Source organism: Tauraco erythrolophus, chromosome 28 (assembly GCF_009769465.1).
Source record: "Tauraco erythrolophus isolate bTauEry1 chromosome 28, bTauEry1.pri, whole genome shotgun sequence".
Lineage (NCBI taxonomy): Eukaryota > Metazoa > Chordata > Aves > Musophagiformes > Musophagidae > Tauraco > Tauraco erythrolophus.
Genome location: NC_141492.1, coordinates 5,180,028 through 5,206,160, shown reverse-complemented (window position 1 = coordinate 5,206,160; position 26,133 = coordinate 5,180,028). Strand labels below are relative to the sequence as shown.

The 26,133-nt window shown below is 67.6% G+C and overlaps 3 protein-coding genes across 4 annotated transcripts; all 3 read left to right on the top strand.

Moving 5' to 3' along the window:
- The first annotated feature begins 1,331 nt into the window (after positions 1 to 1,331).
- Positions 1,332 to 4,546, top strand: CCDC124 (coiled-coil domain containing 124). The gene is made up of 4 exons (XM_086627535.1): positions 1,332 to 1,425; positions 2,993 to 3,337; positions 3,707 to 3,821; positions 4,134 to 4,546. The coding sequence occupies exons 1-4, from the start codon at positions 1,332 to 1,334 to the stop codon at positions 4,336 to 4,338; spliced, it is 759 nt and encodes a 252-aa protein (XP_086483661.1). The 3' UTR covers positions 4,339 to 4,546.
- An 11,395-nt stretch (positions 4,547 to 15,941) lies between these two features.
- Positions 15,942 to 21,208, top strand: KCNN1 (potassium calcium-activated channel subfamily N member 1). Of its 2 annotated transcripts, XM_086627593.1 has the most exons (8): positions 15,942 to 16,319; positions 16,393 to 16,488; positions 16,583 to 17,001; positions 19,278 to 19,419; positions 19,504 to 19,614; positions 19,721 to 19,848; positions 20,551 to 20,620; positions 20,712 to 21,208. In XM_086627593.1, the coding sequence occupies exons 1-8, from the start codon at positions 15,942 to 15,944 to the stop codon at positions 20,982 to 20,984; spliced, it is 1,617 nt and encodes a 538-aa protein (XP_086483719.1). In that variant the 3' UTR covers positions 20,985 to 21,208. The 2 variants fall into 2 exon arrangements, with proteins under 2 accessions (XP_086483719.1, XP_086483717.1); XM_086627591.1 differs by having other exon boundaries at positions 19,278 to 19,614.
- A 1,840-nt stretch (positions 21,209 to 23,048) lies between these two features.
- Positions 23,049 to 24,642, top strand: OCEL1 (occludin/ELL domain containing 1). Its single transcript, XM_086627534.1, has 4 exons — positions 23,049 to 23,135; positions 23,471 to 23,622; positions 23,793 to 23,952; positions 24,523 to 24,642. Exons 1-4 carry the CDS (start codon positions 23,049 to 23,051, stop codon positions 24,640 to 24,642), a joined length of 519 nt encoding a protein of 172 aa, XP_086483660.1.
- Positions 24,643 to 26,133: the final 1,491 nt, after the last annotated feature.

Here is a 26,133-nt window from a genome sequence, read left to right as displayed (position 1 = left end):
TCATAAAGGATTCGTTTGGTTTGGCCCAACCTGAGGAAAGTCTCCAAAAAAAAACAGCTTCGGGCACCGGGACCAGCGAGCCAGTGGCTCGGAGCCGCTGCCGGTGAGCACCACGGGGCAGACCTGGACGTGACGGGCCTCTGGCGAAACCTGAGCGTGTAGATTTTGCAGGTCTTGTGACCAGTTAGTACTGGTGCCAGCTCATTGACTTCCCGCAAATAGAAACTCAACTGTAAATGCCGGGGAGCGGGGAGTAGCTCACCCCAGCAGCGGGAGGAAGAGGAGCAACCGGAGGTGCCCTGCAGCACGCGGTGCAGGAGGAAGGCTCTGCGCCCTGCTCGTGCCTCTGTTTCCCCTTCGTTAAGTGGATGTGTCCTCTTTGGAGAGTCGTGTTTGAAAGGAGCTGTCGGCAGCCGAGCGTTATCCTTGAATTTTTGCCCTGTCCGACGCGTCGTCGTCCCGGCTGGGGCTGCGGTGTGAGACAGGCTGCCGCGCAGGACAGTTCCCTCTCTAATCAGCAGGGGTAAAAAATAATCTTCTCTACCTATAAATAACGTTTCTGTTCCGAAATGTCTTGCTCCCTTCCCTTAGGTCATTAGTACTTGTGTTTCCACTCCTTATCGGTCTCCTGAATTATTCAGGCCACAGCCACGCCTGCAGCCTGGCTGGCAGCAGGCTGGCATGGCCAGCACCTCTGGGTTTCCTCCTTCCGTCACCCCTGAGCTTCAGGGACGGGACGAGCAGCATGGGGCCGGTTCCTTTGCGTTCGCCCGTGTTCTAGGCACGATACCAGTATCCCGAATCCGCAGCGCTGCTTCTCTTGCATGTGCTTTACATCTAATTAAGTGGCTTACTCTCTCTGGTTGCTGGCCTTTCAGTGATTTCTGTGGCCCTCCTTCTAGTTTGGCACATTAATCTCTCCGGTTTTGGGGGTTTCTCCTGTGTTTTTCCTTAAAAAATGAGCAGATGCTCGAGCAGAGTCTGGTGGTCGAGCCGCAGATCCTGTCTGGAGCTGTGCTGAGTGACAGTGGGCAAAGCCCCTGTGGCTGCTCTCGCTCAGGTGTATCCCTGTGAATAAATTTTTCGGGGGTTAAGACAGTCTTCCCCCTCCTCTCGTGACACCCTGCCCGTTCTAGGAGTGGCCCAAATCCCTCTTAATCTCGGAGTCGGAGCACATTTGTTTGCTCAACCTTTACTAGATGAGGGAGAGGCCCGGTAGGAAAGCAGCGGGCAGGGAGAGCCAACGTCTCCAATAAATCAGTTTGCACTTTGAAATCATGCACGGCCCAGTTGCGGGCGCTGTGGCTCAAGGCGTTGGCACTGGGCGCCTAATGCCCAAGAATTTGAGAAGTGCCAGCTGTAATAAAGGCTTCATCCCTCTGATGGCCTTTTCCCCATCCTTGGCCCCAGCTGCTCGCAGCAGAGGTAGGCAAAGCTTCCCTTCTCCTCCTTCCCTTCTCCTCCTTCCCTTCTCCTCCTTCCCTTCTCCTCCTTCCCTTCTCCTCCTTCCCTTCTCCTCCTTCCCTTCTCCTCCTTCCCTTCTCCTCCTTCCCTTCTCCTCCTTCCCTTCTCCTCCTTCCCTTCTCCTCCTTCCCTTCTCCTCCTTCCCTTCTCCTCCTTCCCTTCTCCTCCTTCCCTTCTCCTCCTTCCCTTCTCCTCCTTCCCTTCTCCTCCTTCCCTTCTCCTCCTTCCCTTCTCCTCCTTCCCTTCTCCTCCTTCCCTTCTCCTCCTTCCCTTCTCCTCCTTCCCTTCTCCTCCTTCCCTTCTCCTCCTTCCCTTCTCCTCCTTCCCTTCTCCTCCTTCCCTTCTCCTCCTTCCCTTCTCCTCCTTCCCTTCTCCTCCTTCCCTTCTCCTCCTTCCCTTCTCCTCCTTCCCTTCTCCTCCTTCCCTTCTCCTCCTTCCCTTCTCCTCCTTCCCTTCTCCTCCTTCCCTTCTCCTCCTTCCCTTCTCCTCCTTCCCTTCTCCTCCTTCCCTTCTCCTCCTTCCCTTCTCCTCCTTCCCTTCTCCTCCTTCCCAGCTGGGTGTTTGATGGGCACAGCAGCAGCCCGAGGGCATATTTGGATTCAGTGTTTGTGATTCTGTGTTTTGATGGGTTTTTCTTTAAACTTGAGCCATGGAGCAACTTAGGGGTTGTTTTTTTTGTTTAATAGAGTCTCAAACCTCAGCCTTTCTTTCCGTCCTGCCCTGACGTGCGTAATTCTCCTCCTCCTCCTCCTCCAACACCGATGAAGAGGCAGGCTGCGTTACTGCTGGGGTGGTTTTGCTGCGCAGCTGCCTTTGAGTAAACCCGTTCGGTTAACGCTCCGTCAGTTCGTCGTGCCATCCCTGTGAATAATGGATGAGAGCCAGAATTACGTGTCCGTGTAACTAACCCAGACTCCAAACGCTGTGCAGCGAGCGCCGCTGCCCCGCACAGAAATGTTCACTTGTTTCTTTTTTTGCCAGATCTTACAGGAGAGGAGGGAAAAAACCTCCAAGCCCAAGTGCTGAAAGCCCCTACGGGCCTGTTGCGTGGCCTCATCACCCTCTTCCCTGGGCCTTGGAGGGCAAAGTGGCTCTTAAACTCCTTGTGAAGCACTTTAAAATCTTTAAAATTACCCAAGTGCCGCGTCGCTTGCCGGATTCGGTCTAACCGCCTGCCCTGGCTCTGGGGAAGAGCATGAGCCAGACCTGAGGACGAATTCAGCCTCTTGACTGGTGCATCTCAAACAACTGCTGAACTTTCAACCTCCGGCCACTTATTAAAATTAAAGTGGAAAACTTAATCTGATTGTCAGCAGTCCTGGCCGGTTCCTCCCGCTCCCGCTTGGCAGCGGGGTTGTGTTTCGCAGTACCAACGCCACAGGGAGCTGGTGTGTGGTTGCAGACGGGGCAGGGACGGGGGAATTATTTGAAGGGATGGGGGAATTATTATTCTGAAGGGATGGGCCAGCCCTTGGTGTCTCGCTGGAGGTCGAGGGGAACCAGCCACCATCTCTCCTGATAAGGTGAGGTCAGCACTGCACTAGCTGCACAATTGAGGTGCCTGTTCCTGTTCAAGCGGGGTTCCCTGCTCCTGTAAGGGATAGTTTGGTCCCTCTGCCTCTTCTGCTGTGGAGGGTGATCAAAGGCAGTGAGGGTGGAGGTGACCTGGTCCTTTCTCCCTTCCAGGAAGAGAGGGAGAAGCGGCGGTTGGAGCAGCTGGAGCGCAAGAAGGAGCTGCAGCGTCTGCTGGAGGAGGAGGACTCGAAGCTGAAGGGGAAGTCACCCAAGCAGGTCACTCCGGGCAAAGTCACCAGGGCCCAGATCGAGGAGACAATCCGAAAAGACCAGCAGCAGAAGGAGAATGCGGATACAGGTTTGGTGGTACCACAGAAAGGGCCTGACCGCCGCGCGGGGCTGGGAAGCGCGGAGGGGGCTGTTCCTTTTCCCCTCCTGTCGCTGGAGGACGAGGTGTTGGGAAAGCCAGAGCTGCCTGCAGCTGTCCTGTGTGCTTTGCTGTGCCCAACAGCCAAATGGGGGAAAAAGAAACCTCCTGTCACCTTGAGGGGGAGAAACAGAGCTGCAGAGCGGGCGCTCTTACCTTCCAGGGCTGGGACTGACCTCTGGCTGAGTGTTTTCAGCACCTTCTTCAGGGCGCTTTGGAAAAGACTGCGCCTCTGCTGAGGGTTTTGCACAGGCTGGGTTTGATGTTAACATTCTCCCGTTTCCTTCTCTCCCTGTGCAGTGGAGAAGGAGAAGACTCACTTGGAGGTCCCCTTGGAAGAGAACATCAACAGAAGGGTGCTGGAGGAAGGATCGGTGGAGGCCAGGACGATTGAAGATGCCATTGCTGTCCTCAGGTACGTGGCGTCCTTTGGAGGCGTCACTTTTCCTTAGGAGAAATTCTTGCAGATACTCCCTCCCCCAGAGCTGGCTTCTTTTTAGGCTTTGGTGGCGAGTTTCTATCTCGACAGCAAGAACAGGACACGTCCCTCACCCTGCTGTTCTGCGGAGTGTTTGAAGTGGGCAGGGGAAGGACCGCGGGGCTTTCGGCTTTATCACCCGGGTTGCTCTGCGTGCACTTGGTCATGCTGACAGGGCACCAGCGGCGGGCGCGTGGCTGGTGCCTGCCCGAGGTGCCTCTGACACGTCTCTGAATTCCCTCCCGGCAGCGTTGCCAACGATCCGGACCGGCACCCCGAGCGCCGGATGAAAGCTGCCTTCACGGCTTTCGAAGAGGTCAACCTGCCGCGCCTGAAGCAGGAGAACCCCAACATGCGCCTGTCCCAGCTCAAGCAGCTCCTCAAGAAGGAGTGGATGAAGTCTCCAGAAAACCCCATGAACCAGAGGCACAAAGCTTACAACAGCCAAAAGTAGAACTAGAGCTGGTGGTCCCCCACGGACAGCGGGCTGGAGCCGCAGGGCTCTGCTCGGATGAAAACGGGAGACACGAGGAGCCTCCTCTCCTTTCGTTTCCCTTCCCTGCTCCCACTTTCTGTCTTTGTTCTTGGATTTAAGATAAGCACGAGGCCACGGCTCACCTCGGGCCCCCGCAGCGTCCTGCCGCCTTCGCTGATGGTCTCTTCCCCCCCCAATGCACCCACCCGTCCCCAGGCAGCTGGCACAGAGCCAGCCGGACGGACTAACTCTGCCTTCGTGCTTCCGAATTCGGTTGTTGTCTTACAAAAAAAAGCTACTAACTCGCTTCCACATAGGGACCCTGCCACAGCTGGCACCGTGGGGTCACCCACAGCAGGGACCCTGCCACAGCTGGCACCGTGCGGTCACTCGCGGCAGGGACCCTGCCACAGCTGGCACCATGCAGTCACTCGCGGCAGGGACCCTGCCACAGCTGGCACCGTGGGGTCACCCACGGCAGGGACCCTGCCACAGCTGGCACCATGCGGTCACTCGTGGCAGGGACCCTGCCACAGCTGGCACCGTGTGGTCACTCGTGGCAGGGACCCTGCCACAGCTGGCACCATGCGGTCACTCGCGGCAGGGACCCTGCCACAGCTGGCACCGTGGGTCACCCGCGGCAGGGACCTTGCCACAGCTGGCACCGTGGGGTCACCCGCGGCAGGGACCTTGCCACAGCTGGCACCGTGCGGTCACTCGTGGCAGGGACCCTGCCACAGCTGGCACCGTGTGGTCACTCGCGGCAGGGACCCTGCCACGGCTGGCACCATGTGGTCACTCACAGCAGGGACCCTGCCACGGCTGGCACCATGCGGTTACTTGTGGCAGGGACCCTGCCATGGCTGGCACCGTGCGGTCACTCGCGGTAGGGACCCTGCCACCGCTGGCACCATGTTTTCACTTGCTGACAGCCCGGGCCTCAGCCAAACCGCGCTCATCCCTGTCTCTACCATGGCTGCGCCGCACCCTCGTGCTCTGCAGGGTGAATTTTTGCCACCATCGCGAGGAAGGCACCTGCCTTCTGTTGCTCATGTCGTCCTCGGTGCTGGGATGTCCCCAGTGAGATTCCAGACTGGATCACCGTTGGCCCAGCCTGCTGCTGGCCACCTCTCCTCTGGATCTCGACCGAGGGTGCGTTGGATGGGGACGAGGAACCGCAGCAGGAGCGGCAGCTCCGTCAGCGCGGTGTTTTGGGGAAAAGAGAAAATAACCTTCCACCTTCGGGGGGAGAGCGGGAGCCATGACGCAGCGCACGTGGTTCCTGCCTTGTTGACTTTCTCCCTGGCCTTGCCCAGAGCCTCACACGCTGCTGGTGGGACCGGAGGGTTCCTGGAGGGGCTGCCACCCCGCGCTGCCCGAGAACTGCCCCGAGAAGGGAAACCGCTGCGTCTCCCATCGCTTCTTCCTCTGCCTGCTCCCAGGCTCTGGCAAGAAGGTGCTGGACTGAGGGCACTGACCTGGCTGTGCCAACGTCCAGCAACGAGCCGCAGAGCCCTGGCAGAGTTGTGCCGCTCGCCCAGAGCAGGTGCTGGGTTTTCATCTCTTCCCTCTCCCCTTCCACATCTCTTCCAGGCTCCTTCGGGAGTGAAATTCCTTCCTACGGTCTGAAGCCCTGACTGGGCAGCAGCTCTGTCACCCTTGGCACTTACCTGTGTGTCTCACCGGGGCTGCCAAACCAAGACCAACCCGTGGCCAGCTCGGTGCCCCGCTGGGCTTTCTGGTATTAAACAAAGAGGGTTCGTCCCGAGGCAGGTAACGGGCAGCGTGTGGCCCCCACCCCTGCGAGGGGGATCGCCCACGAGCGGGCACGGGGGGCTGCCGGCATCCTCGATGCGGCAGAGGCGTTGGCATTTTGGTGGTGAAGGGGTTTGAGGCGGTGATGCCGAGAGCCTGCGGCTGTTTCGGGGCTCTCCAGCCCTCCGTGCACCCCCCTGGCAGAACCAGGCTGTAGCAGCTGGGCCGGCCCCTGCCAGTGTGTGTGCCCCCATTTGCCCCCCCCCCGGTGAAGACAGGGAGGAACGCACCTGGTGTCTCCCCTTTCTGTGAGAAGTTTGTTGTGTTTGAACCCAATTAAAAATTAAAAAAACCCACAAAACCCTGTTAATTTGTGGAAGGAATCAAGGCTTGGCGGGGGGGGTATGTTCTGGCTTGCTTGGGGTGGGGGGGCAGTTTCCCCAAGCTGGGTCCCTGGGCTGAGCTGACCCCCCCTGTCCCTGTGTCCCCCAGGCTGCAGGGCTGTTCTCCCCCATCCCTGGGGGGCCGGGGGGTGCCCCCCTCCCTACCCTCTCCTGCTCCCCCCATGGCGCCGAGGCTTTCGGCTTCTGCACAGCCCTGGCTTTGTGCAGCAGAGCCCACCCTCCTCCTCCTCCCCCTCCTCCTCCTCCTCCTCCTCCTCCTCGGCACTGCGGCAGTGCCGTGGTGTCCCCCCCGGGGGGAATATTCTGGCAGTGACTGCAGGGAGGGGGCCAGCCAGGCTGGGGGGGCTGCGGTGTGCAGCCCCCACCCCCCCGGGGTCCTGGAGGTTGAGCCCCCGTGTCAGTCCCGGGGGAAGGGGATCCCCCCGTGATGCAGGGGACCCCCCTGCTACGCTCAGTGCGTGGGGGGGTGTGGAAGGAGCTAATGATGGGCTGCCCCCCCCCCTAAATTCAGGGGGGGATCCCCCGTTGCAAGGGAGGGGTTATTGGGGATCCCCTCCAGTGCAGGGTGGGGGTTCCCCACTTCCAAAGAAAACATTAATGGGGAATCCCTCAGTGGAGGGATAGGACCCCCCCCCCAGTGCAAGTGCGGGGTTAATGGGGGACTCCCCCCCCCATTGCAAAGGCGGGATTGGGGGAATCCCGTGGTGCAGGGAGGGAAGGGGTTAACGAGGGAACACCCCGCTCCACTGCAGGGCGGGGGGGGCCGATGTCGTCGTCCTCCCCCCCCCCCTCAGCGAACCGGCTACCGGGGGGAGGGGGGGGGGGGGTGTCCGTGCCCGCCGCGGGGGGGTTCCCCGCTGCCGGGGGGGCGGGGCGCGGCGGCGAGGGGAGGGATTCCCCGCCCCGCCCCTCCGGGGATTCCCCCTCCCTCTCTACACCCCCCCCCCCACGGGGGGGGCCGCGCTCGCGCAGTGCCCGCGGGGGGGCGGGGGGGGGGGGCGCTGCCATGGCAACGGGCTGCTCCGCTGCGGGGGCGGGGGAACCCGCGGGGCGGGGGGGGGAGGGGGGCGATCACGCGGCCCCGGGATCCTCGCAGCGCTCGCGCAGCCGCGCAGGGATCGCACCGGGCATCCCCCCCCGCGGCCCCCCCCCCCCCCCCCCGCACCGGGCATCCCCCTCCCGTGCACCGGGCACCCCCCCCCGCCCCCGCAGCCCCTCCCCGCGCACAATGCAGCCCCTCTGCAGCCCGCCCGCTCTGCACCACGGCCCCTCCCGCACCGTGCGCACCCCCCGCACCTCGCAGCCCCTCGGCCCCCCCCTTCCCCCCCCCCCCCCGCCTTCATGCATCCCCCTCCCTTGCACCACGCACCGCCCCTGCACCACGCAACCCTCCGGGCGCCGCCGTGCCCGTGCCCGCCACACCCCCCCGCAGGATGCGCCCCCCCCCGTGCCCCCCCCCTGCACACTGCAGCACCGGGCACGGCGCACACCCCCGGCGCGGAGCCCGTGCACACTGACACCCCCCCCCCCCACTCCCTGCTCCCGCACACAGCACGCCCCGCGTGCACCCCCCCGCTCCTTGCACGCGCACTCACACCCGTGTGCTGACACCCCCCCCCCCCCGCACGCGCCGCAAAGCCCACCCTGGGCGGGCACGCGCCTGCACGCTGCAACCCCCCCCCCTGCACAAGTCCCTGTGCGCGCACACCCCCCCCGCGCCCCCCACACCCCCTGTGCACGCTCCTTGTGCACACCCTGCTGTGCACACCCCTCCCTTTGCACACCCCTCCCTTTGCACACCTGCTGTGCACACCCCTCCCTTTGCACACCCCTCCCTTTGCACACCCCTCCCTGTGCACACCCTGCTGTGCACACCCTGCTGTGCACACCCTGCTTTGCACACCCCTCCCTTTGCACACCTGCTGTGCACACCCTGCTGTGCACACCCCTCCCTTTGCACACCCCTCCCTGTGCACACCCTCTTGTGCACCCCTGCTGGGCACACCCCGAGCACACCCCCGTGCTTTGTTCACTGCACAACCGCAGCCCCCACGCCCTCCCCAAGCGACAGCGCAGCCCCCGTGCAAGGCCCGCTGTGCACACTCGCACACCCTCCCTGGTGCAGGCTGCTTGCACACGCGTGTGCCCCGCTGCCACCTGCAGCTTTCTGGCTTGACAACAGGCGCCGGGGAGGGGGGGGAAGAGCCTGCAGGTGGGTGGGCAGCACCCACACCCCCTCGCACCCTCGCAGCCCCCCACCATGCTGCCCACCCTGCCCACACCCGCTGCTCCCTGCCTGCGTGCCAGGCACGGGTGCGATACACGCCAAAGCCAGGGGCCTGCTTGGTGGTGCCACCCTGGCACCCTCCCCGGGCCTGGGTAGGGGTCCCAGTTCCCCACCAGTGGCAATTGCATCCCTGGGAGCCGCACACCCACTGGGTGCAACACGGAGAAGTGGGGGGGTCTGCGGTGCTTGTGCCACCCTGGGTGCTGGGTGCCACTCACGCGCTCATGCCAGGGTGCCAAGGCAGAGCCGCCGCGACTCCGGCTTCCCACTGGGCACCGGGGAGGGAGAAGCATGGCAGCGGCGTGGGCGCTGGGGGAGGCGCGGGGCGGGCGATCGCCCACGTCCCCGCAGATGTGGCAATTAAAGTGGGGGAGCCGGCGAGCGGCTAAATTTAGCCGCAGACAATAGCTGCGGTGGCCGGGGAGGAACCGGGAGCCGCGTGCGCGGCTGCGCGTGTGAGCGGAATACCAACGCCATCGCTTCGCCACCCTGGCAGCCCCCAGCCCTCCGCCCGCGCGCTGGGGAAACCGAGGCACGGAGCGGCGGTGTGGGGCCAGGAGGGACCGCGGGGCCGGAGCCGAGGCACCCGACTGCCCCCGGCCCCCAGCTCGTCCGGCTGCGCTGGCACAACCTCCCGGCAAGCCGGGCTCACCGCCGCGCCGGCACGTGCCGACGCCGGGCCATGGTCACCGGTGGCAGCGCTCGAGGGGAGCGGAGGCCGGGGTCTGCCTGCAGGTGGGTGCCGTGGGGGGGGTGGGTGGGCTGGGGACCCCCCCTCAGCTCCTGGGGACCTGCTGGTGCTGGGGAACCCCCTGACTCCTGGGGATTCCCCTGGCTCCCGGGGATCCCCCAGCTCCTGGGGAGCCCCCGGCGCAGTGGGGACCCCCTGGCACAGCGCGGACGGCACATGGCAGCGGGGGGATGCCGGAGGCATCACAGCTCTTTGGGAAGGGGACACCAGGGGGGCTGCGTCGAGGGCACCCCGAGGCTCCGGGGGTCCAGGGCAGGCAGGGCTCGTTTGGCTGCCAATGCTCCCACCGGCTGCGCACCCCGCAGCCCCCGGCGCGGCGGGGAGCCGGGGGGGCCGGATTGGGGCGGCGGGGCGCGGGAGGCAGCCCACGGCGGTGACAATGAGGACGCGATGGGAGTGACTCTGCCCGGCTAAAAATATCCTCCTCCCCCGTCCTCCGCCAGCGCCGCGGCCTCAAGGTCACTGCCCGCCGCGGTGGGGCCGGGGGGGACGCGGGGGCGTGGGGCGGGGAAGCCCCCGGCCCCCCCCGCGCCGCGGCTCCCACACGCGCCCGGGCACGGCTGCTGTCGGCACCGTTGCTTCGCCGTGCGCTGAGCTGCCGGTGGCCCCCACACCCTGGCCCGTGCCCCCGCCTCCCCCAGGGCATCCCAGCACGTCCCAACGCTCCCCGTAGCACGAGGCCGTGGCAGGTGAGCGGGCGTGGGGGTGGCAGCGGTGGGGACCCCGGGGATGGCATCCCTCAGTGTGGCTGGGTTCCTGGGTGAGGGGACACCAGGGATGCCCTTCCTGCGACAGATTGGTAGCTCTGGGCAAGCCCCAGCTGCCAGAGTCAGGGGACCGCGGGAGGTTCCACACTCGGGGACGGTGTGACCGCGGGCACCGAAGCCGTGAGGCTGTGCAGGGGAGTGTGGCTGAGCAGGTCAAGGAGCTGGGGGACCTCGGTGCTCCCCCACAGCGGGGTCCAGCTGCTGGCACAGCCACGGCGGGACACGACCCTGGGATGGCGTTGGCCAGGGGAACCCAGGTCAGCACCCACCGAAAGCAGGGAGACCCGGTGCTGCAGGCAGCCGCGGCTGATCTGGCTGTGACGCCGGGAGCTGGCCATGCCGGGGTGGCGCGGCTGGTGAGGCACCAGTGCTGCCAGGACCTCGGGCCATGTGTGGTGCCAGGGCCGTGCGTGGTGTTTGCCAGTGCAAAGTCCAGGGTTGGCACTCAGGGCTCGCGGCGTGTTCTGGCACCGCGTGGTGCTCGTGGCCTCGACGTGCCGGGGAGTGTCCGGCATGTTGTGGTGCAACCGTCGAGGCCGTGAGCGCGCAGCACCGGGCCCCCCCTGCCCCTCCTGACCTTCCCCATGACCTTGAGCTGCCCCTGGGGACCCTGCGCGGGGCTGGGGGCTGTGGGGGCTGCGGTGACACCGCCGTGGTGGTGGGGACCACCGCCCAAGGTGCGGGGATGAGGATCTCCAAAGGTGCTTGTGAGCTTTGGGGGACCCCCCCTCGCCGAGGGGCTTGTGATGGCCCCAGGGACAGCGGGGCCATCCGTGTCCCCCCCAGGCAGCCCCGGGCGGGGGGTCCGTCGCGCCCCGGCGGGGGCAGCCAGGCGGAGCGGCTTTGTCCTTCGGCTGAGCCGAGCGCGTGGGGGAGGCGGCGGGCGAACCCGGCGCAGCGGCTTTGTCTGGGGACGGTGACGTGGTGGCGACGGAGGGGGGTGTTGGGAGCCCAAACCCCCCCGGACCCCGCAGCACCCCTCACCCCAGCTCTGGGCACCCGCTAGACCCCGTGCAGGTAGGGTGTCCTCGGCCGTGGGTCCCCTCCCGAGGTGGGAGGGCTGGGGATGGGGTCCCCTTGGGCTGGGGGGGCCTGGGGGGACCCCAGCTGCCTCCACCAGCCCTGGGGAAGCCGGTGCTGCCCCAACGTCCGTCCAGGGCCTGATCCAGCCCTGGGGGGCTCGGTGGGGCTCTGGAGAGGGTTTTTCTCGGGGAGACCCTGGGACAAGCCGGGGATTCCCCTGCTTTGCGGTGGGGCCGGGGAGGTTCGGGTGTCCCCGCATGTCCCTGCGTGTCCCCTCACATATGCCAGCCCGCGTGTCTCCCCCTGCGCCGTGGCACCCCCAGACACCCCCCAGCCCCACGGGTGGGAATGGGCCAGATCCTGCGCGGGGGGAGTTACCCCAGTGCTGGGCTCTGCCCCTTTGCACCAGCCTTGATGTGTCGGGGTGGACACAGGGTGCCTGGGGGTCAGAGGCCCGACTGCTGGCATCACTGAGGGTGCCACGGTGGCAGGGCTTGGCTGAGCCATCCTGGTGCTCTTCGGGAGCCCAGTGGCTTCGTGCTGGTGCTTTCACCAGCCCCAAGGAGCTCAGATGGTCCCATGCCCCCCTAAACCACACTCAGCCCCCCTGCCCTACCCTCAGGGGCAGCAGCAGTGGCAAACCCCCCCATCCAGCCCTGTGCCAGCGGGTGGGCAGCAGCATTTGCGGGGGCCGGGGGCTCCTGCCAGCACCAACAGATGCTCTCCAGCCTGGGACATATGGCCAGGGCTTGGTGGCGACGGGAGCTGTGGCCGCCCGAGGAACCGGGGCCACTGTGGAGGGTTTGGGGGCACGGGGGGGCTGCAAGGGGTCTGACGCACTTTGTGCACCCAGTGAGCCCCGAGCTGGCTGGCAGGGAGCCCCTGCGGCCCCGGGCGGGGGGCATGGCATGGGTCCCTCTCCCCAAGCACCCCGTCTCCTGCACCATGGCAGGGGGGTTCCCTGGTTCCCTGGCCCCTTCCTCCCCGGTACGGCAGCAGGACCGTGGCTGTGCCGCCCAGGTGCTGGCGTGGGGCCCATGGGCATGGCCCCGGTGGCAACCGCTGCTCCCCCAAATTCCTGCCCCGCCCTCCGCGGGACCGCGATTCCCAGGCAGGAATTAGCGAGCGGGTAATAAATAAATCACCAGCCGGGAGCCTTTCGCTGCCCGCCTCTATTTTTAGCTGCACCCTCCTCCTCTGCAGTTGCTCCCCGGCAGCGTCGCTGCTCCGGGGCACGGGGGGAGCCGGGGGTCCCGCTCACACCCTACAGCCCCCCCATGGCACAGGGGCCTGCTGCAGCCCGGCCCTGCGTGGGTTAAACCGCGTCCCCCTGCCCTTGTCCCTGTTCGGGCAGGGGCGAGGGGGTGCTGTCCCAGCCAGGGTGCCCCTTAGAACCCCTTCACCCACCGTCCCGATGCCACCCCAGCCGAGGGTCCTTCCCCAGCCACCTCCTCTATGAAGCCCATGACATCCTGTGCCCACCCAGGGCCCCCCCTGCTTCTCCTCAGGGACCCCCACACCCCACTGGGGAGATGACACCTCGTGGGTACCGGTGTCCCAGCCGGGGCGTTGCGGCGGGGGGCGGGGGGCGGTGGGAGCACCCTCCGGCTGTGCCAAGACACCCGGGCTGCAGCGGTGGGCGTCCTGCTGCCGCATCACCGCCAGCCTCGCGGTGCGGGAGCTGCCGAGAGCGGGGATGCTGGGACCATGGCTCAAGGACACGCGGTGGCCATGGCCAGCAGCTCCAGCTGGGGGGGACCTGCCGCGTCCCCCCCGTCCCCGCCGTAGGGCCGCAGAGGACCCCGCTTGGTCCCCCTGTGCCGCAAATCCCACCCGAGCATCCCTGGGGGATGCAACTGCTGGCCACCGTGGGGAGGGGGCACAGGGACCCCTCGGGGCTCGGCAGTTTTAATCAACCCTCCGGGTGCCGAATTCCGCCGGAGACGTCCCCAGCGATGTCCTGACGGGGGAAAGATTTAATAAGGCCCATTTACGTCGCCATCGATAGATGCTATTAGCGAAACGACCACGGAGCGATGGTTAATAAAATATTTAATGTCATCCGTCTGCGATGGCTCTGGGGGCGGCTTCGCCGACCCCATTCGAGGAGCCAAAAAGTTTACCGGGGCCTGGCACGGCTCTGGCATCTGGGTGGTGAAGGGGCCTGGGGCCGGCAGCTCTGGGAAACCGCTTCCCCTCCGCCCTGCCCGCTGCGTATTTTTCTCCCCAACCGAGTATTAAAAAGAAATCGGAGCCCATTTTCCTGCAATAAATTTGGCAGAATGGAGAGAAAATGATCCGGCTCTGGAGGGGAGCCAGCGGCCCCGGCTACGCACCGGGGAGCAGCCGGGCACTGGAGCCTTTGCTCCCGTAGGTGGCAGGAAAAAAATCTTCCCTGGCTCCAGTGCACCCATGGGGATGGGGAAGGGGTCCCAAAGCCCAGCTGCCCCCCACGGATGGGGGGACGCTGCTGCCAGCAGCCCCTTCCTGGGCATCCCCACACCGGGAGGGATGCGGGCACGGTGATGGTGCTTGCCGTGGGGATACTGGTGACGGTCGGTCGGGGTTTTAGCCGGGACAGGCTGCAGCAGCACTCGAGTGCTCGGAGGCCTGAAATCCGGGGAGCTGCCCCCTCCGCAGGGTCCGGCCCCGCTGCAGGGCTGGGGGAGAGGCTGCGGGGCCCCCCCAGCTCCCCCCATGCCAGGAGACCCAGCCTGGCCCTCCAACCACGATGGCACTGCCGGTGCCATCGGCCCTGTGGGCTCTGCGTGGGGATTTCGGGGTCCATCGTGCAACGGGGCCGCTGGCACTGGGGGTCTGCGCCAGCTGCAGCGGGGTCTGTGCTTGCCGCCCTGGGACTGCCGTGCCGGGGGGGCTGCTCGTGCTGGAGGGGCTGCGCTGACCCTGCGGGGCCGAGGGAGCTGCTCAGGCTCCTGCCTCCCCCGTGCAGCCGGAGGGTGCAGGGCCGGGGGCTCTGCCCACAGCCCCCCCAGTGACAAACCCATGCCCCAAAACCACAGCTCCACTTGCCGATTCCCCGCTCGCCCACCCTGGCTGCTGGGGTGGGGGGGCTCACTGCGGCACCAGCAGCCCCCCTGCCCACCACCGTGCCCCCAGACAGGGTGGGGTGCACACGGGGATGTGGGACAGGGTGACCCCCCGGTTGGCGGTGCCAGGGCAGGACCCTTGCCCTGGTGCTGTGGCTCTGGGGGTCCCTGGCACCGCGGCCGAGGGGGTTTGGGGACCTGCTAACGCCGTGTCTCCTCCTGGCCAGGTGTGGAGGGAAGCCCATGGCACCCGGACCCCCGGACCCCCCCTGTGCCAAGACCCAGCCCCACAGCCCCTAACGCCCCGAGGGCCCCCCCGGCCAGCCCCGGGGAGCCCGAGCAGGTAGGGGGGTGCAGGTGGCCGGGGTGGGCAGGGCTGAGGGTGCAGGGACCAGCTGGGGGGGTCATGGGGGTGTGTTGGGGTGCCGGGAGGCTGCTCTGGGTGTGCCAGAGAGGATGTACTGGGGGCATGCAGGGGGGGCGGGTGGCAGCGTGCTCGGGGCGTGTGGGGAGGATGGAAGGGGAGTGCAGGGGGGGGTGCATGGGGGTTGATGGGTTTTGGGGTGCGGGGACCGGTGCAGTGAGGCTGGAGGGTGGGGGGGGTGTGGTGGGGTGCATGGGGGGGCGCTGGGGGCGTCATTGGGGGCTGAAGGGTGCGCACAGGGGTGTGGAGGGGGCGCACGGGGGTACTTGGGGGGGTTGGCGGGGGGGGGCGTGTGGGGGCCGGGGGGTAGGTGGGCTGGTGGGGGGGGGTGCGGGGGCAGCACAGGGGTCTGGGGGGGGCAGGGGGCGTCAGGGAGCGCATGGAGGGGGGCGGGGGGCGCTCAGGGGGCGGAGCCGGCGCTCGGGGGCGTGGCGGGGGGGTGTGGCGTGGTGCTCGTCACGGGGGGCGTGGAGGGGGCTCCGCCAATGAGAAGCTCCGCCCCGCCCCCGCCCCGCCCCCGAGCGCTCCGGTCCCGCCGCCGCGCGCCCCCGGGACCGAGCCGGGCTGCGGCGGCGGCAGCGGCGGCGGCGGCGCGGCCCCGGCCCGGCCCGGCGGCAGGTAACGGGCAGCAGGCAGGGCAGGGCCGGGCCGAGCCGGGCCGGGCCGGGCCTGGGGGGGGTTGTGCCGGGCCGAGCCCACCGGGCACCCCCGGCACCGGGAGCCCCGGGCACGGCGGGGACGTCGGGGGGCGGCGGGGGCGCGCAGCTGCAGCTCGTTACCGGAGCCGTCCCGGGGCCGCGGGCAGGGGCCAGCACCGGGCACAGGGGGGCACCGTGGGGCCGGACCCGACCTGCCACCCCCCCCGGGGGGCTGCAGAGGGGGCAACCGGGCTGCGGCAGCCCCGGTCCCCGGGCGGGGGGGCACGTCCCCACGGGCAGGACGCGTCCCCGCCGTGGCCGTGGCTGGCACATGGGCAGCACGTGCCCTGCCAGGCGTCGCCCGGTGCCGGGTGGGGGCGAGGGTGCCGCTCTCGGGGACCCCCCACCCAGACGGCCCCTCTGCCGCAGGTCGCCCCCGCGCCGCTGAGCCATGCGGGATCGCCCGGCCCCCTCCCCGCCAGAGCCATGAGCGGCTGCCGCTACAATGGGGGGGTGGCACGGCCCCGGGGCCCCCTGAGCGCCTCTGCCCGCACCCTAAAACCGCTGGAAGGTGAGACCCAACCGCTGCGGCCCCACCGTCCCCCCGGCCTCGAGGTGGTGGTCTCCCGGCCGGAGCAGCCTGGGGGGCTGGATCCCGGCCCAGCAGCAGCCCCGGGGCAGGATGCGGCCGAGGAGCGGGGCCGGGGAGCGCGGCGGAACCAGAACATCGGGTACAAGCTGGGGCACCGGCGAGCCCTCTTCGAGAAGCGGAAGCGCCTCAGCGATTACGCCCTCATCTTCGGGATGTTCGGCATTGTGGTCATGGTCACGGAGACAGAGCTGTCCTGGGGGGTCTACACCAAGGTGGGGGTCACGGCGGGGTGGGTGGGGGGTCAGGGGGGTCCGGCCAGGCTCACGCTGCCCGCTCTCCTCGCAGGAGTCATCGTATTCGTTTGCACTGAAATGCCTTATCAGCCTCTCGACCGTCATCCTCCTGGGGCTCATCGTCATGTACCACGCCAGGGAGATCCAGGTGAGGGGCACCCACCTGTGGGCACTGGCTGGGATCGTGCCGCACTGGGGGGGTCCCACCGTTCACCTCCCCCCTTCTCCTTCTGCCCCCGCAGCTCTTCATGGTGGATAACGGTGCCGACGACTGGCGCATCGCCATGACCTACGAGCGCATCTTCTTCATCGCCCTGGAGCTGATCGTCTGCGCCATCCACCCCATCCCCGGCCAGTACCTCTTCACGTGGACGGCGCGGTTAGCCTTCACCTACGCCGCCTCAGTGGCCGACGCCGACGTGGACATCATCCTCTCCATCCCCATGTTCCTGCGGCTGTACCTGATCGGGCGCGTCATGCTGCTGCACAGCAAGCTCTTCACCGACGCCTCCTCCCGCAGCATCGGAGCCCTCAACAAGATCAACTTCAACACCCGCTTCGTCATGAAGACCCTCATGACCATCTGCCCCGGCACCGTCCTCCTGGTCTTCAGCATCTCCTCCTGGATCATCGCCGCCTGGACGGTCCGCGTCTGCGAGAGGTACGTGGGGCGCTCCCCGATGGGGCTTTTTGGGTGGGGGGGGGTACGGGGCTGGGGTGCAGCTGAGGACACACGGCGCAGACCCTGGGGGGGAAGAGAAGAGGCCCCCACTCTCTGGCCAGAGCCTTCCCAGCAGGACCCTTGTGCCCTGGGTGGTGACCACAATGGTTTTGCCAAACCAAAACCATTTGCCAAGGTGAGGTGGGGGTGGCTGGACCCCCAGGCTGTCCCATGACCTCTCCCAAGCCCCTCTGTGCCCCCCTGGGATGTGGCAGGACCCTCTCTCTGCCAACTGCTCCAACCAGGAGGAGCTGGGGGTCTTGCAGAGAGGACCGAGCCCTTGTGCAGGATGCAGCCTGTGCTCCTCAGCTGCGCCCGCCGGGATGCCAGGGCCGGGATGCCGGGGCCGGGATGCCCGTGTCGGTGCCCTGCCCGTGCTCGCCCCTTCTCGGCCGCTCCCCCCGGGACGCGCATTAACTGCTCTTGTTTTCCCTCCCTGACCGCTCTGCTGCTCGCAGGGACAAACTGTGAGTCACCCCAGGGACCGACAGCGCGTCCTGCACGGGACGTCCCCCCGCCCCGGGCTTGTGCTACCCGGAATTTAGGATTAGCTGCAGCCAGCGGGTGGGGGGTCAAGGCTGGGGGGCTGCGGGCTGGGGGGCAGAGAGGCCGTGGACACAGAAAGGGGCTGGAGCCCTTTTCTGCTTGGAACCTCAGCAGCTGCTTTCTGTCCCCCCTGTGCCCCCCAGCTGGGGTGCCACGGTGCCCAGCCTGGCCGCGGGCTCAAACCGAGGGTCCCGTCGCAGCGTGTGAGGGGGCCGGAGCGCAGGTCCTTCTGCCCCGGCTCGCAGGGTGCTCTCAGAGGGGTGGGCTCGTGGCAGGAATTGCTGCCGGTCTCGGGGTGGCTCCGGAGGGAGAAATCCCGACAAGGAGCGGAGCTGAGCCGGAGCAGTGGGGAAGGAGCCGCTGGAGCCTTCGTGTTTCCAACCGGAGGCTCCGGCTGAGCGTCCGAAGGGCTTTTGCTCGGCTCCGGCGGACGCCGTTGCTCGGCGTTTCCCCGTGACGTGCACACTCGGGGTGCGTTGAAGGAGTCCCGGGTGCTCCTGGAGAGGCTGGGGGGAGCAGGGAGCACCGCAGCCCCTGCCGTCCCGGGGACTCTCACCGTGGGGTGACATCCTTAGGCTGCCAGCGCTTTGGGGACAGGCTCAGCCCTTGCTACCAGCCCACCCCAGGGTGTGGGTCCCTCCTGGCCACACGGTGCCCCCCGGCATCGCCCGGCTGCCTCCCTCGGTGCCGGCTGAGGTTCCAAGCCCAGACCGCGTGGCTGTGCCTGGGGGCCAGATGGAGGGATGCAGCAATCCTAAATTCCTCGCCGCACGCTTGAGTTCCCCCCGGCTCGCTCTCGTCTCCTCCCTCCCCTTTTCTCACCCCTGGCACCCTGTTTTCCCGGCTCCCCGCTGCTCCCTGCATGCCCCCATCCCACTGCCCGCTTGGCTGCACCCAGCGCCCGGCCCCGCTGCTCTGTGTCCCCTGGCTGGGCTCGTCCCGGCGAGCGGCAGGGGCTGTGTCCGGGGGTCTGTTGGGGAGGGGTGGGGGGCACACGAGGGCACACTCGTGGCATTGGCGCTGGCCACGGAATCTCAAAGCACAGTGTCCCCCGCTCCCCTCGCAGTGGTGCCCACGGTGACCTCGGGGCCCTTCATAGCCCTGGGCCTGCTCGGGGTGGGGGGCAACTCGCCAGGGTGACCCCTGAGGACTCACAGAGTGAGGGGTCCTCTGTCCCAGCCAGGTCCGTGCGACTGTCCCCAGCTCTGCAGAAACGGGGGGTCCCCTCCCTGGGGGGTCCGGCAGTGACACCCGTGTCCTGTGCTTTGAGATCTCTGGGGGAGCTTCAGGAGGACGGAGGCTGCCGCCATCCGTGCGTGGGGGCTGCGGCTCCGCACCCGTCACCTCATTGTCCTTGTCCAGCAGCCCCCCGCCCCGACCCTGAGCCAGCCCCGCTCCTGGGGGCCACAGCCCCGGGGCTTTCCTGCTCCCTGGTGCTGGTGTCCGGAGTGGCCGTGCCTGGTGTCCCCAAAGTGTCCCCAGGGGTGTCCCCAGCTTCTTTGGGGCTCCATGTGCCAGCGGTGTGACTCGGAGCTTGGGGACACTCTTGACTGCAGCCGCCGGATGGGAAAGCGGCTAAAAACCGCGTTGGCAAAGCTGGTGGCACCGCGAGGGGCACGTGGCGGGATCGGGAGCGTGCAGTGACGGTGGCTGCGCTCGGCCCCGGGCAGGTACCACGACAAGCAGGAGGTGACCAGCAACTTCTTGGGGGCGATGTGGCTGATCTCCATCACCTTCCTCTCCATCGGCTACGGGGACATGGTGCCACACACCTACTGCGGGAAGGGCGTGTGTCTGCTCACCGGCATCATGGTGAGCGCCGGGGAGGGGGGGGGGGTGACCACTGCTGGACCCCCCGCTGCCGCCGCTGCCCTCACCGCGGGGCTCTGCCCGCAGGGTGCCGGTTGCACCGCTCTGGTCGTCGCTGTCGTCGCCAGGAAGCTAGAGCTCACCAAAGCGGAGAAACACGTGCACAACTTCATGATGGACACGCAGCTAACGAAGCGGGTAAGACCCCCCCTCACCCCCCCCAACGCCGGTACCATCCGACGTGGCATCACCGGGCGCGGGACCGCATCCCCATCCCCAACCCTGGCGCTCTCCTTACCTCCAGGTGAAAAATGCTGCTGCCAACGTACTCAGGGAAACGTGGCTCATCTACAAACACACCAAGCTGGTGAAGAAGATCGACCATGCCAAAGTTCGGAAACACCAGCGTAAGTTCCTCCAAGCCATCCATCAGTAAGTGCCAAACCTTTACCTGCTTCCTACGAGGAGGTTTTTTTCCCCCCCGTCGTGGCTCTGGAAGGAAAACCGGGCGCTTCCCTCCCCGTCGGTGCTGGTGGGACCCCCGGCTTGGCAGCCTGGTGGTCCCTGTCGCCCTCCCCACTGTGGGGTTGCTTTCCCGGTGGGTGAGGACCCCGGTGATGCCAGGGGTAACCGATCCGTGAGGCTTGATGTGACCGTGTCGCCGTCCGCTGTCACCTGCACTGGGGAGCAGGGCTGGGGGCTGCCTCTGAGCACCTGCTTTGGGATGGGGGGGGGAAATGGAGGGGCACCCAGCTTGGGGTGGGGGGGACGGAGGGGGGGGCCGTGCTGTGGCTGCTGTCGTCTCCCCGCGCTCTTCGTGGTGGTATTAAACCTGCTGTTGTGTTTTGTCTCTGTTCTGCCCGTCCCTGCAGAGCTCAGAAGTAAGTTGCCCCCCCGGGGCTGCTCCTCTCCTCCGTCCGCTCCCGTTTGCATGGGCTGGTGGCTGCAAAACGGGCAGGGGGGGGGTGGCACACGGTGGCGCAGCCCCCCCAGGGCTGTGCGGGGTGAGGATGGAGGGGCAGAGGCTGTGCTTGCGGGGCTGGGGTGGGGGCTGCATGGCGGGGTGACGGGGTAGGGGGGTGCTGCGGAGGGGGGGGTCACGGCCCTTGACCCTGCTCCCCCGTGTCTCCGCAGGTTGCGGAGCGTCAAGATGGAGCAGCGGAAGCTGAACGACCAGGCCAACACACTGGTGGACCTGGCGAAGGTGAGCGGTGCCGGGGTGCGGGGTGGGGGGGGATCCCGCTGCGGGAGCTCCCGCTGCTGAGACCCCCCCCCCGCCCCCTCCGACTCTGCAGACCCAGAACATCATGTACGACATGGTCTCGGAGCTGCAGGAGCGTCACGAGGAGCTGGAGAAGCGGCTGGGAGCCCTGGAGAGCAAACTGGAGGCGCTGGGGCTGAGCCTGCTGGCACTGCCCGGGCTGCTCGGCCAGACCCTGCGCCAGCAGCAGCGCGAGCTCCTGGGGAGCTGGACCCCCCGCCTCTGCTCCGCCACGGCCCCCTGCACCCCCACCCGACCCCCCAGGGCTCCTTCCACTGCCCCCCCGACCTCCTCGGACAGCGGGTGATGGGGGGGCCGGGGGTCCCTCTTATGTCTGGCCATCGTGTGGCTGATCTCAGTAGCTTTGTTCTGTAAAGCCCTGTATAAATTTCCTGCGTTCACTGTGCTGGCATGAGGCTGGACCCCCCCTCGGGCCATCCTGTGCCCCCCCCAGCCAGGCAGGGGGTGAGGTCTGGCCTCCAGGAGGGCTTTGGTGGAGGGGGGAAATGCAGCAGGCACAGTGCTGGGAGGATGGAGCGGCCCTGGGGGGGGATGGAGCAGCCCTGGGGGGGGATGGAGCAGCCCTGGGGGGCAGGAGCTGGTGGGGGGGGGTGAGGGAAGGAGGGAGAAGGCAGGAGCCCTGAGTGTTGGGGGGATGGTCTAGGGGCTGCCACCTCGGGAGTGGGGGTTGGAGGTTGGGGAGAGGGTGGGGGAGACACCTGGGGTCTTGCTTGGAGGGTGCGGAGGAGGGGGGCAGCCCCCCCCCCCGTGGTGAGAGCAGGGCTGAGCCTCCAGGGTTGAGGATTTTAGAGGGGAGGGGGGCGGCACTGTTCCTGGCTCTGCCACGAAGTGACCTTGGCGAAGTCATGTCACCTCTCTGTGCCTCAGTTTCCCCCATCTGTAAAATGGGGGGGTAGGGGGTGGGGGGGAGGGAGGGACAACGGTACCGACCATTGTGAAGTGCTGTGAGATTTCTGGATGCAATATCGAGCCCGGCCCCCTGCCAGCGGGGTGGGTGAGCACCCTCCGCCGGGACCCCTGCACCCCCCGGGGGCTGGTCCCGCTCCCCAGCCGGGACCCTCGGCGGGGGTGGGGGGCTCCGGGGGGGCTGAGGCACACATTAAAGGAGGCTGAACTGGACGCGTTGCTCTCTGCTCGCGGCAGCGGGACCCCAGCCCGGTGGGAGGGGTGGGATGGGATCCCATGGGGAGCGGGGGTGGGGGGGATGTTTTTGGGGGGGGATCTCTGCAGCTCCCCTCGCTCCGGGGGCTCCCCCCCACCCTGGGAACCTTGCAGGGGGAGGACGGGCTGGACATGGGGGCTCCGAACGCACCGGGATGCACTGAGCGCTTGCAGCCCCCCCACTCCGCTTGCAGGCACTGGGGCAGGTTTGGGGGGGCTCAGAGCAGCGGTTTTGGGGGGTGGTGATGGGGGCAGGCTCAGAGCACCCCTGGCCATGCCAGGGTACCTGGGCATCCCGGACGCAGCGCCGGGACATGGGTGCTGCCCAGCCCCAGCCAAAACCAGGGCCTGGCACTGGAGCCCTGCAGAAGGTGGGTACAGGGACAGGATGTGGCCCTCGGTGGGCACTGCGCAGGGGGGAGGCTGGGGTGGGTGAGGGCCCGATCCTGCCCACGCGGGGCCTCATGCTGCACTTTGGGGCGGCGCGGCGCTGTTAATGTTTAACTGCTGGTGCCTGGCGGTGGCAGGCGGCGGTGGTGGCACCGGTGTGGGCAGCAGTGGTGGCATTGGTGGCAGTGGGCAGCAGCTGAGGGACGTCGCTGTGAGCCCCAGGGCCACGTCCCACCATGAGACGGGCAGGTGACACCGGTGGCGGGGGACTCGGGGGGCTGGGGCAGCCCTGCAGGGACTGGCACGGGGGTTGGGGGGGGACACACAGAGCCCAGGGGTGCCACAGTGGGGCTGGTCTGCTTGACGCTGGCAGCATCTGCAGGGTCCTTGCCGGGTGGGACCCTTCCCCTTCTCCTGCCCGCAGGGGCTGCCCCGGTTCCCTGCTCCAGCCCAGCCGGGTGCCGGGAGCAGCAGCAGCTGTGTTCCCGCTGGCCCACGGGCCAGGACGGGGCGGTAGCCCTGGGCCACGCACCGGAGGAGCTCAGAGCAGGGGAGGTGACATCCCTGGAGCCAACTGATGGGTCCCCATGACAGTGGCCACTCGGGAAGCCCCGGAGAGGGAAGGTGGCCCAGGGCCAGGCTGCAAGTGTGCTCTGCAGGGGAAACTGAGGCACGTGGAGAGGGCTGGTGCCACCACGCCCCGTGTCGTCTTCCTGTGGGGCTTGCTCCTGTCCCTGCTCATCTCGAGGCTTCTCCAGTGGGACACGACCTGGAGGCAGGGGAACGGAGCAGCCGCCGGATGCACCCAGGGAACCCCCGTCACCCCAAAGCTGCCGGGAGCTGCTGGCCGAACCCACCCGCCCCGCCGGAGAGCCAGGGCTGTCCGGTACGGATCCAGGGACAGGCTGGGGGGCTGGGGGTGGCCTGGCCGCTCACTGCCATCCTCCTGGGCTGTGCCACTGTGTCACGGCCCCCTCCTCGCTGGTGTCTGGCCAGGGCATGGGCAGCCACGCTCACCTTCCTCTTCCTCACGTTGCCTGGCCGGCAGCCTCTCGTCCCTCCAGACACGGAGGTGCGAGGTGACTGGGAAGCACCAGGAGGTTCCTGGGAGTCCCGCCATCACCAGGAGCGGGGACAGCCCTGGGTGGTGTGCCCCCCGCCGTGCCCCCTGGTATGGTGTGGGGGTCGTGCAGCCTCACCCCCCTCTTTTGTGTCCTGAAGCCCCCGCCAGCCCGAGCCAGGCACGTCATCTTCCAGGATGAGGTGATGCCATTGGAGGGGGTCCCCCCTGCCAAGGATGGGGAGAAGCCAGGGGCCAGGTCCATCCCCCCTGGGCTGGCACCTTGGCCACGCACTGTCCCAGACTACGTGGTGTAAGTGACCACGGGGATGGGGACAACCATGGGACTGGGGCATCATGGAGCCCCGGGGACCTGCGACACCCAGCCGAGGGCACTGCCTGCCCCGTGTGCGGGCAGTGTCATGGGCAGTGCCAGGGCTCTCCCTCCCGCACTCTGAGCCTCGTGGCTTCCTGGTGGTGCAGAAAGTACCCAGCGATCCGGAGCCCCCAGCAGCGGGAAGGGTACAAGGGCGTCTTCCAGGACCAGCTGGCTGAGTACACGGAGCTGCTCGGGGAGGTCCGTGCCGCACGGCGGAGCCTCGGCGGGCTGGAGGCGGCGATGGGCCGGCTGCCCCGGCACACCGTGACCAGGATGGTGGGTCCCTCGGTGGGCACTGGCTGTGGGCACCATATGTCTTGCGAGCAGTGGTGGATGTGATGAGTTGGCTGGTCTCCGTGGATACTAGGGATGACCTGGGGAGGCTGCACTGGGTGGGGGGCACCAGGGGGGCATGTGGACACCCGGGCTCCTGTGCTGAGAGGTGTGAGCCGGGCTCGAAGACTCGCCGGCGGCTGGTAAATTAGGGAGCGGTGGCGTTTCTCGGCTACGCCCCGGGTGAGGTTTTCCCCGCATGGCACTGCAAGAAGGGTGGCTGCCCCAGAGCTCCCCCAGGCTCGTTAACTCCAGCTGCCTCGTTAGGGCCCCTGGGGTGCCAGGACGGGTCTTTCTGCCCGGTGGGATGGGAGCTGGGTGGCCCACACCTGGGGAGAGTACATGAGGAAGAAGAGGGTGAGGGCTCAGAAGCTGCTCCCTGTGCTGGGAGGTGCCTCTCCCTCCTCCCCAGTGCTTCAGGGACCCAGGGCACCACGGGACCCCAGTGCTGGGGCAGGGTCCCTCGCAGCTGAGCCTGGCCCTGCTCTCTCCGGCGAGCAGGATTCGGCCTTCCTGGAGAAGCAGCAGCGCTGCGAATACCTGAAGAAGAAGCTGACGCACATCAAGGCGCGGATCCAGGAGTACGACCGCGACGCCGGCGACGGCTCCGTCTACTTCTGAGCCTGCTCACGGGCTGGCACCCACGCCATGGGACAGTGGCCCCAGCGGGGACCCCAGGGACTGGGTACCGGGAATGGGGTGGTGATGCTGCAGGGATGCAGCTGGTGCCCACCCAGCTGTCGCACCCACCGGGGCACAGCGAGAAACCCGCGGGCTCCTTGTGCTGTTGGTTTTGGGGTCCTCTGGGTGCTCTGTGCCCTGCGAAGCCTTGGGGTCCCCCGGGCTCCCCTGGTCACTGGGTGGGTGTTGCCTGTCCCTGCGTGGGAGCCGGGCCCTGGATGTGCCCCCGCGTCGCCCCTCACGAACTGGGGAGCACCCGCCTGGGTGCTGCAGAAGTGCCCAGAACAGGTTGTAATAAAACACGGTGATGATTTTTTTTTTGGGGGGGGTCTTAATGCGCACCCGGGGTTCCTGCAGCGGTGGGGGGGACAGCCGGCAAACGCGTCCCACCCCAGCATCCATGGGACTCTCCTGCCCCCAGGAAAAACACTGGGAGGGGCTGGGGAGGGTGCAGAGCAGAGTCCCGACCCCAAAGTCCTGAGGGACCCCGGGGATGCCCCCCCCCCGCTCAGGGCTCCCCTTTATTCCGCCCCGTCCGGTCGAACCCACCTCCCCCCGGAGGCATCGGGACGGGCTGCGGCGCTGAGAGCCGGCAGCGGGGGCGGCCCCCGGGGCTTCCCCCCCCCTCCCCATCCCACCCCTCCCCGGAGGCGGAAACCGGGGCCGGTCTCCAGCAGCGCCCGCCGCCGCCGAGCCGCCGATCCCGGCTGCCATTTTAAGGTGAACAAAGAGGCGGAGGCGCGGGCAGGTGAGTGGCTCCGCGGCGGACGGGACCCCTCCGGTACCGGCACCGGCGGACGGGCGAGCGAGCTCCTGGTACGGGGGGAGCGGGGAACCGGGAGTCCCCGTTCCACGTCGCGCACGGCGAGTCCCTCCTTTCCCGCCGCACCGGGGTCCCCACCGGTACCGTGGTCCTCGCTGGGGTCCCCAGCGGTACCGGGATCCCCACCGGCACCGGGGTCCCCAGAGACACGGGCACTGAGGTTCCCACCGGGGTCCCCACTGGCGCGGGGGCTCCCGGAGCCGCGGCCCCGGCAGGTGGAAGGCGAGAGGCGGCGGCTCCTCCCGGGGAAGCGGGGCCGGGGGCCGCTCTGCTCGTTCTGCCCTCCGGGAAGGGACCCCCGGAGCTCCCGGTCCCGTGTCCTCCCCGCTGGCACCGGAGTGCCCCGGGTCGCCGCGCCCGGGTTACCGCTCCGGAAGCCCGAGACCCCCCTCAGCCCCGCTCGGGGAGGGGTCCCTGCCGCTGCTGTGCCCCGACGGCCGCTCGAACGGGGATCCCCGGTGGGGCAGGGGGGGTCAGACCGCAGCCCCGGGGGTTAATCCGGCCGGAATCGGTGGGTTTGGGGATTTACGGGGGGAGGTCGGGACCCCCTGAAGCGGGGGGGGCGGTTTGGCTTGGGCACCCCGGGGAGGTGCTGCCCCAACCCCCTG